Source organism: Vigna radiata, chromosome 1, assembly GCF_000741045.1.
Source record: "Vigna radiata var. radiata cultivar VC1973A chromosome 1, Vradiata_ver6, whole genome shotgun sequence".
NCBI classification, from domain to species: Eukaryota; Viridiplantae; Streptophyta; class Magnoliopsida; order Fabales; family Fabaceae; genus Vigna; species Vigna radiata.
The window spans coordinates 8,074,923-8,094,601 of NC_028351.1; the positions used below are offsets into that span (position 1 = coordinate 8,074,923).

Genomic DNA, 19,679 nt, shown 5'->3' on the forward strand with positions numbered 1-19,679 from the left:
AATTAAGATTTCAAAGTAAAATCATGTAATCCTTGCATTTTAAATGTCCTCCCACCTTCATTTTGATTTTTTTGTATGCATATAAAGTTGAATAATATACTATTTTTGTATTCGTTATTAAGTAAAACAAAAAAAAATACTGAAATATGTCTGGTTGAATTTTTTTTTTAAAAAAAAAATTATACTTTTAATGCTACTTTATTCTTTGATTAAAAATTACCCTTATCTTAAACGTGTTTATAAAAGAATATTATTATAGGAAATGTTTTGGTTAATAGAAAACATGAAAAGTGGAGAAGAAAACCCGAAATAAAGTGATAACAAAATTAAACAAAAACAAAACATATAATTCTGCATTTACATATAATTTCACTAATTAAGCTTAAATTTGTGATTTCTTTTGTAATTATCTATTTTATTAATAGGAGGAATTAAACCCATAATATCTCTCATCCTTTCTTTTAACTTTAACACTAAGCCAATTACTACAACATTTGTGTCAGTAAAATTGCTTTGCACTGACAACTCCCTAACCTTATAATCCAAACATATTCATATGATATCCTCTTACAACCACTTGCTTTTCCAACAAAGAAAAAATGACCTTCCAGAAAATGAATATCCGCAACTTCATCTCAGTGGCACCAAAATTCTTGACATGGTTTTCTTGCTAAAAGTATCATCTCAGTTTCATTTCATCACTGTTTTTGAGATGAGGATAGCTTTCAGGGAGGACTTTACTTGAATGAAAATTGACAATTGAAGAAAAGTTTGGTAAGACATTGTTCAAGGATATAGATGTGTCAAGATGTCAAATGGAGTATCTGTGTGTGTGTGTCTCTACTATCACATTTGCTATCTCCGTTTACTTTTCTGTTTAAGCCTCTTAAAAGCCATAAATGTAACTGCTGCAGAAAGAGAATACCTGACCCAAATACAAAAGAAAAGTTGTTAGAAAGATTATTCAACCTCATCATTACAAACAGGATTCAACAGAAACTTGCTTATTTTAATAGATTTTCAATCATATAATATTACTCTATTAGCAGTATCATTCAGAGGCAACTAATTCAGAGCCAATCAATTATACACAAGAGTTTAATTTCTATGAAAGTTTTACACTATTAACCAATCAATAAAGCTTCAACTCAAGAAACTTATTTTACATAACATGATGACTTGTATAGTTCTATGAGAATGTAAGAATCTTTTCACCCTTAATGCATACACTATTTACTTTATACAAGAGGTTTACTTTCCAAACATTATCAATATAATTTGACACTGCCAACCAATAAAAAATAACCATTTACAAGTTTAATTTCTACACATTATCAATATAAAAACTTGACACTATCAACCAATAAAAATAACCACTTATTGACAGGCGCCACCACCAAAATTACATTGATATTCAATGAGGATTGAGAGTAAGTTGCATACCATGTCAATGTGTAGTTTAGGTGGTCCCTAGGCATGACAGAACTTCGAATCAAAGCATTCACATCCTTGGGCAGAGGGTAAGGATTACTTGGATTGACATTTTCATTAATATCTTCAACATAGATGGTATTTTCTGGAAGGCCACAAGTACGAGCAATGGCAGGAACATCAACATAAAACCATTGGGAAGATTTAGGATCATTTGCAGGAACAAATATACTGGGCTTCTCACTTCCTCGAACTACGCCAACAACTTCTATAGGTGTAACAGACGGGACCTGATGATAAGTTTGAATCAATAATTCTTCCATATTAAATAAAGAAATGACTTAGGGGAGAGGTAACCTCAGTGATAACAGGAGGCTTTTTAGACCACAGTCTCCACCAGGATGTAGTTCCATCTGTGTGAGAAGAGGAAGGTGACGAATCGGCCAAATTTTCATCTTGTGAAGCCTCTAAAAATTTGTCTTTCCAACTGCGTGGAACCCACCCTCTGTTGACTAAAATTGGAAAAGTCACACTGGAAGAAGAAAAACACAAAATATAAGAATAGAAGAAACTATGAACAACTAATGTCATTTATTCATTACATCATATTCAAAACCTGGAATAGATTGCTTATGAACAAGAAAAAAAAAAATAGCTGACTTGAAAATATGATGACATTTAACACAGAAAAGATTGGAGTTAAAGCTTATGTAGTGATGCAAATAAATGAAAGATCTTCTAAGCTCTCAAAAGCTCAACGATGTTTAGCCAGTCACACTAAACACATTGCATCCATGGATAATTATATTGATGAAAAGATGTCAATGACATGAAACATTCATAATGGGCCACAACAAATTAACAATATTTCACCAAAAGTAAAATCTTAAAGTTCATAGAACACACAGGAGATTTTGAACCAAAATAATAAAATATACTCTAAGAGGAAATTAGCCTACAGTACATAGTATATGAAATATCCATTTTCAAATAAGAAATCAGTTCCTCTAAAGTAGAGGGGTGCACTTCAGAAAATAAAGTTCAAATATAGCTATTAATTAGAAAATCTATTGTTGAAATTATAACAAAGCAAACACATACAGACACACAATCGTATAACAAGCTCTATTAAAGGTCAATAGATATAACTGCACTTTATCTTCTAAAATGGATCCCTTAACTAAAGGTAGCCAAATACTTTCATTAAGTAGTACGATTGAATACAATGATCAATACTTTCAACATCAACTAATTGCAATCAGTTTTACAGAAAATTCATCCTTTGGTCAACTGGTGTTAAAAATAGTACATAATGATTAGGCAAACTTTCACTCCATTGTATCTGTAGATGGTTTTACAGAACAAGTGAACCATGTAGTTCCACCTATGTAAAATACTAATAGAAAATGAACACATTAATTACTCTAATAGTAAGCAACATAGGTACTGCACGACATTAAAAGTTGAGTGAATTAATGGATTACGTTCATTAACAAAGCCATTAATGCTTATGTTTTACCTGTCAGGACAATTGGGAACTGGCATAAGAGGTGTTATAATGAAGTAGCCATTTTCCGTTACTCCTGAAATACTTCTTGAACGTGGTCCAACATAGATTGATTTTCTATCATCAAAATATCCTTTGCAAGCAACCTTTCTAAATTCCAGAGAATTTAATTCCTCATTTGATGAATAAGTACTATTGAATTGTAATGGTTCCATTTGCAACCTCTTCTCTCGATATTCCAACATTTTAATCTGTAACATTAAAGACAGGGATTTTCAATGATCTAATAACTAAACATGAAATTCAGATTAACACAAAATAAACTCAATCCCCCAACATTTTATCTTCCAAATATATACAACAAAATACACCATCATCCAATGTATTACCCAGTGTAAGCAGAACCAAACCAGTCAGGGTACTGGACAAATGAGTTAATAGTCAAACTAGTGAATTAATAGTAGAACAACATAGACCAATATAATACATAAGACATGATATATAATTTTACTTATGTGCATTAGACATGTGACTGATAAAAATGAAAATACTGGCACAATGGTCTTGTGAGACATCTCAATTCCCATGTTTGTTGTTCAATACTTTGCAGGTAACTTTGATATTTTAACATTTATATTATCTTTGACCTAAGCCACTCCAGGCAGCACTTCCAATGTGCTTATTCACCTACTGTGTGTAGTTTCACTACGTGCAGCATGTATACACTGCTCAATAAATCTAACTTAAGGCATGTTCCATCAGTTACCAAGTTACTTTTTATTGAGTTTCAAAAAACACACTAACTGTACCAAAACAGTGCATATACAATTTTTGAAAAAAAAAAAATCTTTTCTTTGCGTAAGCCAGAGCTTCATTTCTGACTAAAGAAACTCCTTTGTCCACCTTCAGTTTATGGTACTAACAGAGCACCAGAGCAGCACAACTTCGTTACTTTTTTTTTTGTTCAGACAAGGGCAAAATTTCAAATTTACCATCTGGCAGTAAAGTTATTTTTTCTTCCTTTTTCATTATTGTTAGAAACATCTATGACTTGGCCAGTTGAAGGAATGTTTGAGTCACTAGTTGTTGTAAAAGCCAGTCAAGTCATTCAGGTTCAAACTTAGCTGAATGCATCTCTGATCTGCGGTGGTGACCAGCCATATGAACAGTTTTCAGTTCAACCAGCTGATGTGAACTGAGTTTTATAACACGGGGTTACCTTATATTAGTAAACAAACATAATGTATTCAAGCCATCCCTGTAGCATGGAGATGGAAATGTAGAGTGCAATAATTCACAACATAAGTCAACAGTTAAAACTATCCTTAACAGGTTAAGAATTAAGTGATGGGAAACAGTCACATATGAAGAAAAATAACAAAATATTAAATTCCATGATGCATCAAATTTATTGAAGTAAGCTAATCACTAATATCAACAGAAATTTGTTGAAAATCTCATAATCATCAATTCACAAACAATTGATACCCATTTTCACATGAGTTCAGAGAAAGTCCACAAAAGTGGTACCTGCAGTTAAAAAACCTCAATATCCATTAAACTGGTACACCGGAGTCCTTTTATTTGATCCTCATCACAGATTCACAAAACACGTTGCAATACCCCATTCACTTACAAACACTTCATCGCAAAAGGAGAAAAAAAAATCATAATAGAAGTACAATTGGTGACGCTACTTTTCACATTTAACATTTCACACAATCTCATTTCACATTTCACTACACCATTCACATATTACTCCAACATTATCCCTCCCTCCATCATACTCCATGCCCCTTCCTCAAAATCAATGGTTCGAGATTTCATGTGAGATTATGAAAACAGAACATCACGTGGAAACGAAAAAGCATCCTAATTATTGTGAATTCAATGACATAAACGACACACCTTTTCTTCTCTTCTGATAATCTGCCAGGTCCCAAGGCCAAATGCGATAGCCCCAGGTAGAAACAGCAACCATCTAGATGCTTTTCCTTTCATATACCCACAAAAAGAAAAAGAGAACATGTTAATGACCATAAAAAAATGTTCATTATTTTGAAGAGGGGCTTTGGCATTGCAAAAACCAAGATCGACCCACGTGGAGAATCGACCAAACAAACAAGAATCAGCACATACTTTGTGATTCGGAAGAAGAGGGAAGTGAAGGGTCAGAATTAGACACAGAGGAGACGGCGGTGGCGGAGCTGAACGGCCTGAGGGTGAGTAGGTGGTCAGAGGTAGCACCGCCGTACGTGGCGGCACGGCGGAGATTACTTAACATGATGACGGCGGATGACGACCACACCACTAGCACATGTGATGTGAAGAGAAGAAGCAAAGAAAGGCGAAAAAGATCGAAGGGTTTATGGAGATAAAATCTGCTGCGTGTGGAAACACCTTTAGCTTCTGTGGATCTTCTGCTTCATGCGTTAGGTTAGGTTGTTGCATGCTTGCATTGTATTTGAAAATAAAGCAAATTTATTAAAAAAGAAATTAAAAAATATATATTTAGTACTCCTTTTCAAAATTTATTGATTGTTTTAAGTTTTTCACTAATATTCTCTTATTATTCCTGCAATAAAGAATTTTAGTTGTAGTTATGTGGTTAAAGTTGTCCGATATTTTATTATTTAAGTATAATGTTAATGAATAGAAAAAATTAATTATTTAAATTATATTTTATAAAAATTATCATTTTTTTTTAAATTCTCTTTACATTCAAATATTTCTCTAATTTTATGGGGAATCTACTGTAAGTTTCTCTTTTTGATATGTCGTGTATTTTACCATTGAAAAGTCAAATGTTTTAATTAAGTTATATTAGTTTAAGATGATGTTATTTTGGAATAAATTTACCGGTGGAAAATGCTTTTAAATTTTTGAAAAAAAGTTTATTTTTATTATATATATATATATATATATATATATATATATATGGATGAAAGTGCATATAAAGGAGAAATTTGTAGTATATTTTATTAAGGATCCAATTGTGTTTTTAACAAGGCTTAATACCGCTTTTGGTTCTTAGTTTGGGAGGTTTTGTTCAATATGGTCCTACTTTTTTTTAGTAACAATTGATTCTACTTTTTGAAAAAACTGTTCAATTGAGTCCTTTTTGGTATTATTGACGTCGTAACCAAAAAGACTCAATTGAACAGTTTTTTAAAAGGTAGGATCAATTGTTATGAAAAAAAAGTAAGACGATATTGAACAAATCCTTCCCAAACTAGGGACCAAAAGCGGTATTAACCCTTTTAACAATTTCGCTTTCTCATTTGTTAGAGCTTGAGGTGATTTTTTTTTCCACATGGTTAGAAAAGGTTATTTTAAAATAATATTAATTTAACTATTTCTCTCTTAAAGCTATTTATGAAAATTCGTATTTCAAATAGAATAACCAAATACACACATTTTATATTCTTTTTAATACAAGAGTACCAAATATTATTTTATACCTTTTCTTTAATGAAATCCAAACCTTTCATCTGAAATATACTCCACTCTTTTCTTAGTGTATTGGTCTTAAGTAAATGGTGAAAAATCATATATGTTGGCATGAATAATAATTAAAATCAATTGTCTCTTTTGATTGAAAAAAATAATATATATATATATATATATATATATATATATATATTAAAAAGTGGTGGATATAAAAATTGTTTTTTCAGAGAAAAATATTTTGATACAGTTTTTATTTTTAACATTCATTTGATGTGATGAAACTATTTTTACTAGATTTCTAAATTATTATAGTACATAATTTTAATTTTTAATGAGTGTTTTTGTCACGTGTCAAGGTATCGTTACTCTCAATAAAAATTATCTTTCAACGAGGATAGTCCAAATAATTAAATAAAAATATAGGTTTTAAATTGTGATGTGATGATTATTAGAGCAGAAAAATAGAGATAAATATGGTGAATGTGACTCTTATTATAGGCATCTTATGTAAATAAGTTAATAAGAACTTGTGATATTGATTAAGAAAGAACTCTGTCATAAACTGTTTTCTAAAATGTGTACAGACATAAGTATAAGAATGAGCATTCTTACAAGTTTGTTTAGTACTGTAAATTGAGTTTGATCAATGAGGCAATGGCACTAAATATACATCTGCCACTGAAAAATTGAATTAAAAAATGTGTTGGTTGCACTATGGAGAGTTCTGGGAAAATGTTCTTTATTCATTTGGTATTCATGACATGAAAAAACACAGATGCCTAGTATGAAGAAAATACTAGTGCAGTGAACAATGCAACAAAGCCAGTTACACCAAGAGAAGAGATTCCATATGGAGTAATAGTTTTTGTTGAACTTGTTTCAGCTATGTCTGTATCAGGTACAGAATCTTCACCTAGAAGAAGCAAATGCAGCATTAGTTATAATATAATTACACCATTTGTTCATGAAAACAGTGCACCGAGAGTTACTGGCTAGACAAAATTTTCCATTAGCATGTTCAGAAACAGAAATAGTCCAAAGATTCTTACTCATGTAGATGAATTTAGTCTGAATTAAAATGAAAGTTATTTCCCATGTTTTATATGTTCATACTAAAAAAATTTCTCCTATGTGTAGGTGATGATGATTTACCTGATGAAGTAAGAACCACTTTCATATCTAATTTGTGCAATTAAATGCATAAGATTAGCAAAAGGTAAAGATATTAAAATTCTTAATAAGTATGACTAATTAAACCTCATTAAACCAACCTGTAAAAACGAAGTTTGATTTACACTTATATGATATCAGACACCTAGAAAAATTGTTATATTGTTCGTTTTGAGCTAAAACTTCACGTATTTGCTTTAATACTGTTTTAAAAGACTTCTTATCAAAAGAGATATCTTATAAACTTATGTTTATCTCTTGTTTTATTTTATTTTATGTGAGACTTTGTTTGTATCCTAAGATGTCCTCTGACTTTTGCAGCAGGAGACAATGCAAAATACAACATCTCTATTCATTGGAATATCATGCAATGGCTTGCACAATTGCATTTCTTATTAAGTGGAAGAGTAATTTCAAAAGATTCATGTACCAAGCAAAAGGTATAACAATCAATGAAAAACATGACGAACAAAAGGGTAAAAGAAAATAGAAACAAACATCAATCACGAAATGAAAGACAGAGACAGAGACAGACAAAACCATCACAAATGAAAAACCAGACAACCTTGACTCAGCTTCAATTCCGACAAGCTTTTGCAAGAAGAGAAACATGGAAAAATGATGTCAAGGGGCAGATAGAAAGCACAAAAAACAAAAGAAAAATGGCAACAAACATATTATTTTAGTAACTATTTTTACCTTGAGATCCTCCTGTGCCGTTGCAGCTAGAAAAGTCAACATCAATGCTGCAAGCTTGAGGGAGCTTCAAGAGGTCATCCTTGGAAACACCAACAGATTGCAGCAGAGAAGGCTTGTTAACGATATTGCAGAGGCATGGTGACTGACTGTCATGTAACTCCTTCAAGGGTGCACAGCAAGTCTCAGGAGGAGGCTCGGTTTGAGACTTCAAGTATGTTTGGCATGGAGCCAGCTTTTGCATGCATTGTGCATTCTGTAGAAAGTTACCTTGCCCTAGACCAGGTAGGAGCTGATCAAGGGCAGTTTGACACAGACCAACATGAACATATGAAGAGAAGAACATGATCATGAAAAGGAATGAAAGGGGGCCAATGTTAGAAGCCATTTTCTTCATCAAAGAGAGAGAAAATTCAGGATGAAACAACACCAACCAAGCAAATCTTGTTTTTACGTTGATGTTGTTTTCTCTCTATTCCCCCAGTGCTTCATTCTGGTGTATTACAGCTATATAAATCAGAGGGAACTTCTATTTTTGAAGGGTTCTTTTTAAGACCAAACCAAATGGAGCCAGCCATTTTTCCTTCTTTCTTTTTGCTAGGTTGGGATGTGTATTTTGTATTATGCTATTATTTGACACTTTATTTTCTCTACAATGTTGTTGGAATCTGCAAAATTCAAGTGTCTATGTTCATTTTTAGGCTTTGGTTTGTTATCTAGATTTTTGTGCGACAGGTATGCTATATGTTTGGAAAATATTCTGCATAACCTGACTATGAAACCCACATGTTTGTTTATCATAAGATAAATGTTAAATTCAAAATATAAAATTTTAACAACTTTGAGGAAATAAAAAGGCAATTATAAAGCTTTTCCTTTTATGGAAATAAAGACTGATAATAGGATGTTGTCCATTTAACTTTCTTCATTTTCTTAATGAAATTCTATGCATGTGTAAATATTAGCTAGAATGAAATAGAAGCCACATTTTCTTATGTTTACTATTCTTGAAATGGTTGTTTATTCATTAATTTTTTTGGATTAAATTACTAGTAGACCACTTAATCATTTTTAAAAAGTGCAAATATATAGGTCTCTAATGTAAAAAAAAAAAAAATAGTTAATCCTCTTAAATGGAATTTTAATCTTTTAAAAAATCTTAATAATTCACCCACCCACTTAACAATTTAACCTTTTCTTTTCATTCTTAATTTTGGAAAATAGTGCTATCAAAAGGAATCACACAGTCCCACTTGACATGACCTACTACTGATTGACTACTTAGTGAGTCAACCCAACTCGGTTCATATTTAATAGTGAGCAAAAAAAAAATTCAAACACACGGTTCGACCCATTTGGTGGGTTAAACGAGTTTGGTTCACTTAATTACAAGTTTTTTTTTCAAATCCAAAAAGAATTACAATTTTTTATTCAAATTTAAATAAATTTCACTCTAAAATGATGTTAAACTCCAAAGACAATTCAAAATAAAAAAAAAAAAGTAACATACAACTTAGATGTAATTCAAAAAAAAAAAGGAACATACAACTAAAATGTAATCCAAAAACAAACTCAAAAGCGAATAATTTTTGTGTCACTTCTACATTTATAAGATTAAAGTCTTAAAAGAATGAATAAATTTATAATATTTTGATGTCTTGAAACATCTTTTTCTTTATTTAGATTTACAATACAATAAAAAAAATGACAAATAATATTGAAATACAAAATAATAAATAATTAAATTAAACTAGGTGAGTTGGTGAGCCAACTCGGCTCACTATGAGTTCAACCCGGTAAACCAAGTTCTAAGTGAGCTGGATTGAAAATTGACCTGTATAAAAAAAAATTCCAATCCAATCTGGTTCAAACCTGTGGTGGACAGAGTTGATCCCTGAATTCTAACCCATTTTGACAATACTGAAAATCATGAATGAATGACACAGAAAATAGTAGTAACAGAATGTAAAAAGAAGGATAATTTTTCTCACTAGTCAAACTTTATATACGTTACACTCTTCCAAATATATGCTTGTGATTTGCAAGAGAACAATAAGTTACCTAAAGAATCAACTGTGATATAAAGGCCTTGCCTTTTACTCCCTTGAAAAGGATAAGCACCATGAAATGTATGTAGATAAAACAAGAAACAAAGGTTTTGAAATGCACAACTATACGTCATTTGCTTGTAAATTGCCGTCACCCATGTGGATTGTACACAAGAAAATTTTTGTGAAACCCCTCTTTGATGCTTTACCATCCATGCAAAAAGTTAGAACATAATCTAAACTACAAAGAACCAACAACTTCAAATGATAGGGAATCAAAAGCTCTTTATTCTTTCCTCTCTTTTGTGGCACAAATGCTGTTCCACAAAACATGCACGTTTATATGTTGGTTTTGCATCAATGCAATCCCCTAATGTGTGTGTCTCACACTTCATCAACCAAACATATATGAAGATCAACAGTTACTGAATCATATATTTTAATAAAAACAGATTCTCTGTTATCACTTGAAATTAAGATTCAGAAATATCAATACAATATATTAACTTAACTCCATGTTTCTTTAAAAATAAAAACTTCACTCCATATAACTCATAAATTTATATCCAAACACAGTGGAATCCTCCAGAAATTGCCCAAAGAAATTAAGCCAATTTTCTTGTTGGCCATGTAATTAGACGTGTATCAGCTAAAAATATACTAATCATTGGTTAGTTATCCAGCCTATAACCATAATGAATCCGAAGCTTATTCATTGTATTATGTATAAACGAAATAATTATACATTATGATGAAAGTTGAAAAAAATCATATATGAAGACTTGCAGGAACTTTGTAGTGAAGTATTGCTACAAAAAGTAATAACTATGAAAAGCTCAGAAACCAAAAGAAAATACTAAGGACAAAAATGCCTACCAAATTTCTCTATCAACGACCAAAAAAGTGATCTTACAATTACAGAAGTATATAAATCTAAACTTCCATTCACGTATGTAGGGCTAGTTGGTGGCTGGTAGAGAACAGGATCCAGAGAAGTTAAAGGAGAAACTAACACTGTCTGATCCAGATGAGCTGCTTTCAGATGATTTCTTGCTCATATAAAAGTATGGTGATATACTCGTCATCCTGAGTCAATGCAAAAACATGCTTCAACATCACAAATTCATTACAAGAGAATTGAGAAACATAGTGCTATTATCAGTATTATGTCACATGGTAAAGAGTGTGTGTGTGTGTGTAATTTTTAACGACAGAAAATTCAATTGGCACCACCAAAGTTGACCAGACAAATGGAAGAACATGGAAACAAGTTTTCCATGAAAAAAGTTTATAAATGTTTTATACCCTGTATTAATGTATATGAATTAAACTCTTTGATTATAATATAGCATAAGAACACATTTAAACTTGTATCTTTTGCTGAATATTTTACACTGGGTGCTATTTAGAGTCTAAAGGGGTTGAGAAAATTTATATTGAGCATCTGCAACAATTACCTTTCCTTTCTCTTCTCCAAAAACCGAGTCAAGGATGCTTTGCGTGCCTGAGGCAAGTATACTGGAAACACAACAAAACTTTGCAGTTCATTACAGTGCCTTACATAAACTGGTGAAAGATGCTAGCTACTAAAAGTCGAGGAAGACTAGTAAGTAGGAAAACTTTAACTCTATAGTATTAGGTGAAATGTAATGGAACCACTCAATATTTTGTGGGGTCAAAATGATTTATCTCAAAAATAGGAAGAGTGCTAAAATGTAAAAGAGACTAGGCATAGTGTACCTGGTTGAGCACTTTCCTTAGATGCAGATCCTACAGAACCAACAATAATAGGTGACTCCAAATGGTTAGTAGGGGCAATTGAAGATCCTACTATTGGTCTTATTATTGCAAGATTATTGTAGCTAGAAGTGCCTGCTCCCGGCTGAGAATTGATATGAGAGGTCAATGAGAGAGAGGTTGGGAGGGGTAAGGGAGAATATGATTGGCTCATAATGAAACCATCATCTTTGGAGGGAATAGAAACTGCTGTCTGCAATTTAGCTGTGGAAACTGCCATTTTCTGAGTTGGAGTAGACCCATTTCCAGCCATTAACATTATATCCTTGGCCTAATGGTCATGGAAAGTGAAAATCAGAAAACTAAAACTGCAAATATTGAATACAATGACTATGCCACCTATTGCATTAAGGGTACTAGTTCAGAAATCCATAAATAGAAAATTTTGATTGAAAATCACGCCTTTTAATGATTGATAACATCAAATGTTGCAAGTTCTAATAAAAGCTTTTCACTTTTGGTTCATTAATAGTGGACAATGGTTAGCAAGAAGTTTTACCAGAATTAAGGCAATAACAACAACTAAAGTTTTATTGCACTAGATCAGGTTGGCTACAAAGAAACCAAATCTTCGGGGTTTAGAATAATTAAGACAACTTTAGAAAACTATACCTTCTCAGGAGTTATGTCGTTATAAACACATACGGAACCAGAATAGAAAATGGTGAGCTGTGTAGCCATGCCAGAGGATTTGGAACTATTCCTGAAGGAAAAACTAACAATTTTCAGATGTGACATTGTTTAACAGGATCACATCACACTTTCATATATCTTGAGCATGTATCTTCCGTGAAATTGAAAATTACAATTTTTTTTTATGTTTTAAACTTATAATACCTTAAGTCAGTGGATCCAACAATGGAACCTATAGATGGAAGAACAGATAGAGGTGTGCCAGAGGATTTGGAACCAAGAGGTTCTGGTTTTATGACTGAATTGGCCATGTTCAATCCGGTTGTAGCAAGATTAGATTGAAGAGCAGGACTCACTTGATTTGATTGGTTGGAAACTGAAAATATTCTTGCCTCCTGAAGGCATGCAGATTGTGCATCAATATATTGCATTGGATAAACTGTCCTTCCCTGTTTGTTTCCTGCACTATGCTTGCCTATGGATAAATTTCTCTACAAAATATGAAAGTAATAAATAAGGAAAACTTAGCTTCAGAAAAGAAAAATGCAAAAAACAAAGTGAAAAATACCTTTCACAATTGTAAGACGGGAGTAGATCGTGTATGCAATCAGTGTAGAGCAATTTTACATTATCATCCGATCAGATGGCACTATATATGATAAGTTTGTGTATTTTTACAATAAGCACCTTAAAAATCTTACCAATGATTACTTTTAATGGGTTGGTAGAGTTAAAGTGTTTATTCAAAACGTGCATAGAAATTAAACTCATAAGATAGAATAAACGGTGCATGCACCATAGTTTGAGAATGTTCTACTTTTAGGTGAAATTTGTATGAAATTAGGCCTTTTGTTGGTTACTCACAAGAAGTTCAAAGTGTCTTTTAATAAGAAAAAGATGAAGAAGCAAACCTGAGCCACACCCAAAAATGGTTTCTGGTTAGACTCAAAAGCCTCTTTAGATGGCATGTTCATATATCCAGATGAAGCTAGTGAATCAAGAATAGTCTTTCTAGGCCTGTCTTCCTGATTGGTCTTGAAGGACAGGAACTGAGGAAGGACTGAAACCTTGTTTGGGAATGACCACTGCATTCCTGAACTCCTAGCTGCATCAAATTAGGACAAAAAAGGTATATGTAACACTAGATCAAGCTCATGAGAAACGAAACCATGCAGAAGAAAATCCATCTGTGAATAAAGATAAGAAAACACATTTATAGAATCATAGATACCTCAAAGTTAAAGAAGCTCGGCTCTTTGATTGAGATGTATAAATACAGGTAAAGTATAAACTAAAAGAAAAGATTAACTGTTTTCCAAATCCAAACAATATGAAGCAGGAGGATGGCAATGGTCTTCAAGGTGCTTTAAACTAGTGAGAAAAATACTCTATTCATGCCCACTAGAACCTAAGCAAAGACAGACATTATCTACAAGAAAAACTTTCAGCCTCTGGTAAACCAATATCAAACAAATGAGAATATGTCCCCACACCACAGACTATTTTTCAACAGTTTTCCCCCACAGAAAAGATAAATATGTTAGCAAATAATGAAGGTACAACTAACAACTTGAATGGCTCATAACAACTTCAGCAACAGCAATGAAACACTTGAAACAATTACTCTACCATAAAACTATTTCATAGAAGCTCCAAAAGCACTTTAATCATAAGAAGCTAGAGTCCTTGTACTATTATTCACATAATTTAATTATTTCACATGTGAGGATGTGGCCATCTTAGTTTATAATAAATGTCGGCAGCATCTGAACAAGCACAGTTTAGAAATTCAAATTTATAAACCATAATAAAATATAAATATATATTAAGTCCTCATGAAGTTTGCTATTATTTAATGGTGAACCTTATTAAATGCAATTATTATATCATGGTACAATATTTTATGCTGTCACTCTTAAAATATTTTATGCAAACCTTGTTGCGCACAGCTAGTCACTACTACCATTGAAGATGTTTCTTTATTTCTCAAGGCCATAAAATATTATTTTAGCACCACGCATGCACATGTTAACCTCGGATATATAATATAAATGGTGGTTAATGTATATTAAAAAAATGTGTACACATGTTTATCCTTTTTAAATGATTTTCATACATCAGAATCCATAATATTAATACTAAAATACACCAGATTGTCTCCATCATTTAAATAATGCATATCATAAGATGAATATGAAAGCAAGGAAAAGAAGTGACACATTCTGCAATAAAATATAGAAGAAATAGCACCAGAGACAACCAATGACACGTCTCTATTATGTACCAGACATATCTAATAAATCAATAATGTCTGTTTCATGTCCCTCTTACTGTACATTACTTTTCTTTTACAGGAAAAGAAGCTTTACTGCAAATTACTTGGTCTTGGTAAAATGTGAAATAAGAGAACAAAGGATTATTTATCATCGAAAATGTAGTGAAATAGTTTTTTTTTAATAAAATATATCATTGGTCTCTAAATACTGATCTTAAATGTCTAAAATGCAATGAAAAAAATATATATCAGAGAGAAAAAATAATAGTTAATTAAACATCCAACGTAGTAAAAAATATTCATAAAAAATACATATTAAATTCTGAAAATAACCTCAAAGACTGATGTCTCGGAAAAAATTATGGCAAACACCAAGAATTCCCTACTTGCACTTTTATCATTAGTTTTGTTATTGGTTTAAAGATCTGAGTTATTAGAGTTTAATTTTTATGCACAGTAAAAAAAAATTACATCTATCAAATCAACTAATTAAAAAATCATCTTAATGTTATATGAGTAAATAGTTTATACATAAGTAAAAGGTGTTTACACTGTTCTTCCACTACAACTCTAAATTTTTTTATACACTGTAATTAAGAAACTAAATCCATATGATAAATATTTTCTTTTTAAGTCAAAACCTTTCACGTTTAGTTGTTGAATTCCATACTATTTAACATGCACAAAAGTGCTTTTCTCTTTCTTCATCCTCTTAAAACAAGTGTCACCTAAGTTTGACCATCTCACAACACACTGATACCCAAGGAAGATGAAGGCAACTGTATACAGGTTGACATTCCCCACCATTCCCATCTATCAAACATCAACTTTAAAACATAAATGCCAAATGGGTCCATTACCCCACTTTTCAAGACTTTTCTTTAATAGTAGCTCCATATATGATTGATACTTCACCTAATTAATGTAGTTATGCATTACAATTAGGTTGCAACTTTGAGATAAAATGCCTCCACTCTATAGCTTCATGTTTGAATAGGTTCAATTCCTCATCCTTATTATTAAAAGGGCACTTAGAATTAGAAGCCTTAAAGTTAAAACTCTAGTTCTTATCTATTAAGATAAAAGGGTAAAAGAAAAAAGCAAACCAAGAAAGAACCCCCACACTATATTTTCTGTGGCACATGGGCTCTAAAGCACTCTTCTTTTCCTCTGTTCCTCCATGTTTTATTCTTTTTTAGAAAGAAACACAAGCTATTTCCTTTTTCTTATTTGTATGAAAATAAGCCACTAATAGTATATCAAGAAAGACAGAGTAAAAGGGGTGTCAAAAATATCCAAAAATGGAACTGAAAAATATTGCCATCCAAAAACTCAAAATTTCCACTTCTTCTTCTTCCCTCCTGCATAACATAACAATCCAAAAAAAGAACAACAATAATAAAATTCTAAATACTTCAAAAAAAAAAAGGCTCTGGCTTTCTAACTTCTAAGATAACGCAGAACTTTCAAGCTCAAACCAACATGAGAAGTGCAAAATTTTAAATTTTTAGAACAACTATAGAAATAATTTTAAAAATGGTGGAAAGTGCTACCTGGGTCTTTTGGTTTGTTAGCAGCATCATCTTTCATGTTTTTGGAACTCAAGTCAAAATATTCTCTCTCCATTTGACAAGAAATCTGAGACCCTGAAGAATTTTTCTGTGACTAGCAACCCAAAGAATAGGAGTTTGAGAAAAGATTAAAAAAAGTAGAAGTTTGTGAATGGTTGGAAGCTGAGCAGAGACAATGGTAGAAGAAGAAACAGATATAAGAGAGAACAAAAGAGATATATAATTATAAGGACAAAATGAACGTGTGCAAAAATAAAATGCACGTGTACCCGGTTCGAATCATTGAATCTGGACCGTTGGATTAAATTAGATTCGGTTTTATTAGATGTTGATCATATTGATTGACCGGTCCAACCGGATGGTGACACTAATGCTCACTTGTGAAACTAATATGCTAATTGAAGTCAAACCCATCATAAATAAAACAATTACTTATATATTTTATCATTTAATTATTCTTATTTTATAAACTTTAATACTTAAGGTTTTCCTATTATCATGTTTAAAAAAAAATAATGTTTTATGACTATGATAAAGTGTTGACAAATATGACATCTTTTTATTGTAATTATTATAATAAATTGTGTAAAGATAATAATACAATAACAAAATAGATAATAAAATAAATGATAAAATATGTAATGAAAATTAAAAATGTAGTGGTGAAATATGTAAATAAGATTGAATGGTTAAACTTATAAGAAAAATAATAATAGTAATAATTAAGTGATAAAATATGAGATTAAAAAAATATTCATATTTTTTACTTTGTACCAGTTTATATTTGAGAACATAGATATAAAAATACGAGAAATCATACGAGTTAATATTATTAATTGTATGAAATTGAAACTAATAAGTAAAATAAATACATCTTACTTTTCATAAACAAAGTTACACATCTAATTATTAAAATGAATTATCTTTAATTTGGTTCGATATATCATAAATTAATCATTTAATGAATTAATTTAACCTAATTAACAAGTTTAAAAAGTTTGAGTTTTATCTAGCCTATCATAGATTGATTAGTTAAATAGATCGATTTACTTAATTATAAATTTTTTCTAATTAAAATTTAAATAAAGTTAAATTCAAAATATATTAAATTCTAAATATAATCTAAAACCACAAAAATATAATAAAATCCAAATATATTTATACATAAAAGAACATTTATGATTTTTTATTTTTTATATAATTTAACATTTAGAATTTATAAATTGGTAAGTGAACATCGATTCAACTTTAGTGATAAAGTTATTTTTTATTTATGTCAAAATTTATAATTTTTTTAATCTAATTCGACTAGTTGAAATTTATAATTTTTTAATCTCATTTGACTCGAAATTATGATAAACTAATTAGTTCACAGGATTTAATCTATTTTGATGACATATTTTCACTTTTAATAGAGAAAAAAATATCTAGAAAAATTATTTATTCAACTTAAACAGAAAATAGTGTTAATAATAGGGTGATAAAGTAAAGAGTTACTTATTTATTTTTTATCAAAACATGGTATTACTAGATTATAAACTTTGAGATCTATCACAAGGCTTGATTTATTGTTAAAAAAAAATCAAATTTTCTATATTTTTTTTAAATGGATAACTCTTATAAAAGGAACAAGTGTGTTTTCATTTTCTTAATAAAGTAAATCTATATTTTTCAATTTCAATTTGATTTGTCTAGTCTTTTTATAACAAAACAATTATCTATTTTAATAACTTTAAGCCAATCAATTTAAATTATATATATATATATATATATATATATATATATATATATATATATATATATTCGTAGAAAGATTAATTAAGTACCGTCCTTTATTTTCTGACTTTTTGGACTCTCATGTTTGGATATTAATTAATGTTTTATTCATCAAAACTTTTTTCTATTATTTTAATGACTAAACGTTTCACGAGGAGATATTGGTCGATTCGATTTGTCTGTGGGAAGTGACAGCCGGTAATACTAACATATATAATATTTAATGTACAACACAATTATAAAATAAAAATAAAAATCTAAGTTGGATTCTCAAGTTTTGAACTGTCTCAATTGGATTATAATTTGAAAATCTCGTATTTGTGTGATATTTTTACAAAAGCTATGATTCAATTGAGACAGTTCAAAACTTGAAGATCGAACTGAAATTTTTACACAAATACGAGGACCAAGAAGCGATTAAGCCAACACGTCGTCATACCACTGTTAGCTAAACTTAACTCCGTTTAACAGTTAACAATTGTGGTAAAATGTGTGCATTTTTACAAAAATGATAATCCAATTGAGACAGTTCAAAACTTGAACACTAAACTAAGATTATCACATAAATATGAGAGTATTAAGCCTAAAAATAAAAACTTTATGTATATTGTTATATATTTTTGATTGGTCGAGGTTGTTTTTTAACTAATCATGTAAAAATTGGTTTAATCTAATTTTTGTTTCTTTTCAGTTTCTTACTTTAATCATCACAATCATCTTAAGTCTATGTTACCAATCATGAAAAAGACAAAAACAGCTTTTGCTGTAGGTTTTGAAATTAAAAACAAAATAATATTATTTTACGTACTAACTTATGATTAATTTATTTTAAATATATGAATAATAAAATAGTGATATATAATTTGTTGTAAAAAATTATTAAAAAAATTTGTTAACTATCCTAATAAAAAAATAGTATTTTTTGATGTGTTATTAGAATCTCTTAAATTAATTCAACTAATTTCTTAATAAAAATAAAAAAACACACCGTAGGCAAATTTTTCTGTTCCACTTATCCCAAAACGTATCAATAACATAAAAAACAAATTTTTACCACATTTAATAATTATGTTCGAAATTTCAAAAAAAATTAAATATTTCTTTTTTTCCCTCATTCATTCATATATTTTTTATAGACAAAATTATGATAAAACACTGATTTCAAAATCATTGATCACAACAGAATGAAAATATTACACTATAAGAAAAAAAAGAGTTTTTCTTTGACTATATAAAATAATTTTATATTCTCTTTTAATTCCAAATATATATTCATGCTAAACCAATGTCAATCTAAATTAGGTCCAATTAAACAAGATTATTAC

At 30.3% G+C, this 19,679-nt stretch overlaps 3 protein-coding genes across 6 annotated transcripts; all 3 read right to left on the reverse strand.

Moving 5' to 3' along the window:
- Positions 1-376: 376 nt before the first annotated feature.
- On the reverse strand, positions 377-5,380 carry LOC106756027 (surfeit locus protein 1). 2 transcript variants are annotated; one of them, XM_014638268.2, is made up of 6 exons: positions 5,078-5,380; positions 4,847-4,932; positions 2,951-3,189; positions 1,789-1,963; positions 1,444-1,721; positions 377-925 (listed from the first exon to the last, which is right to left on the reverse strand). In XM_014638268.2, the coding sequence occupies exons 1-6, from the start codon at positions 5,220-5,222 to the stop codon at positions 856-858; spliced, it is 993 nt and encodes a 330-aa protein (XP_014493754.1). In that variant the 5' UTR covers positions 5,223-5,380; the 3' UTR covers positions 377-855. The 2 variants fall into 2 exon arrangements, with proteins under 2 accessions (XP_014493754.1, XP_022639381.1); XM_022783660.1 differs by having other exon boundaries at positions 1,444-1,726; positions 1,788-1,963.
- Positions 5,381-7,068: 1,688 nt separating this feature from the next.
- Positions 7,069-8,765, reverse strand: LOC106756695 (lipid transfer-like protein VAS). Its single transcript, XM_014639230.2, has 2 exons — positions 8,258-8,765; positions 7,069-7,301 (listed from the first exon to the last, which is right to left on the reverse strand). Exons 1-2 carry the CDS (start codon positions 8,649-8,651, stop codon positions 7,168-7,170), a joined length of 528 nt encoding a protein of 175 aa, XP_014494716.2. The 5' UTR covers positions 8,652-8,765; the 3' UTR covers positions 7,069-7,167.
- Positions 8,766-10,922: 2,157 nt separating this feature from the next.
- LOC106756003 (protein TIFY 6B) lies at positions 10,923-16,782 on the reverse strand. 3 transcript variants are annotated; one of them, XM_022783649.1, is made up of 7 exons: positions 13,964-14,421; positions 13,644-13,837; positions 12,937-13,223; positions 12,712-12,814; positions 12,043-12,370; positions 11,760-11,820; positions 10,923-11,388 (listed from the first exon to the last, which is right to left on the reverse strand). In XM_022783649.1, the coding sequence occupies exons 2-7, from the start codon at positions 13,821-13,823 to the stop codon at positions 11,262-11,264; spliced, it is 1,086 nt and encodes a 361-aa protein (XP_022639370.1). In that variant the 5' UTR covers positions 13,824-13,837; positions 13,964-14,421; the 3' UTR covers positions 10,923-11,261. The 3 variants fall into 3 exon arrangements, with proteins under 3 accessions (XP_022639370.1, XP_022639363.1, XP_014493727.1); XM_022783642.1 differs by lacking the exon at positions 13,964-14,421 and adding an exon at positions 16,561-16,782 and having other exon boundaries at positions 10,925-11,388; XM_014638241.2 differs by lacking the exon at positions 13,964-14,421 and adding an exon at positions 16,561-16,781 and having other exon boundaries at positions 10,932-11,388; positions 12,712-12,802.
- Between the last annotated feature and the right edge of the window lie 2,897 nt (positions 16,783-19,679).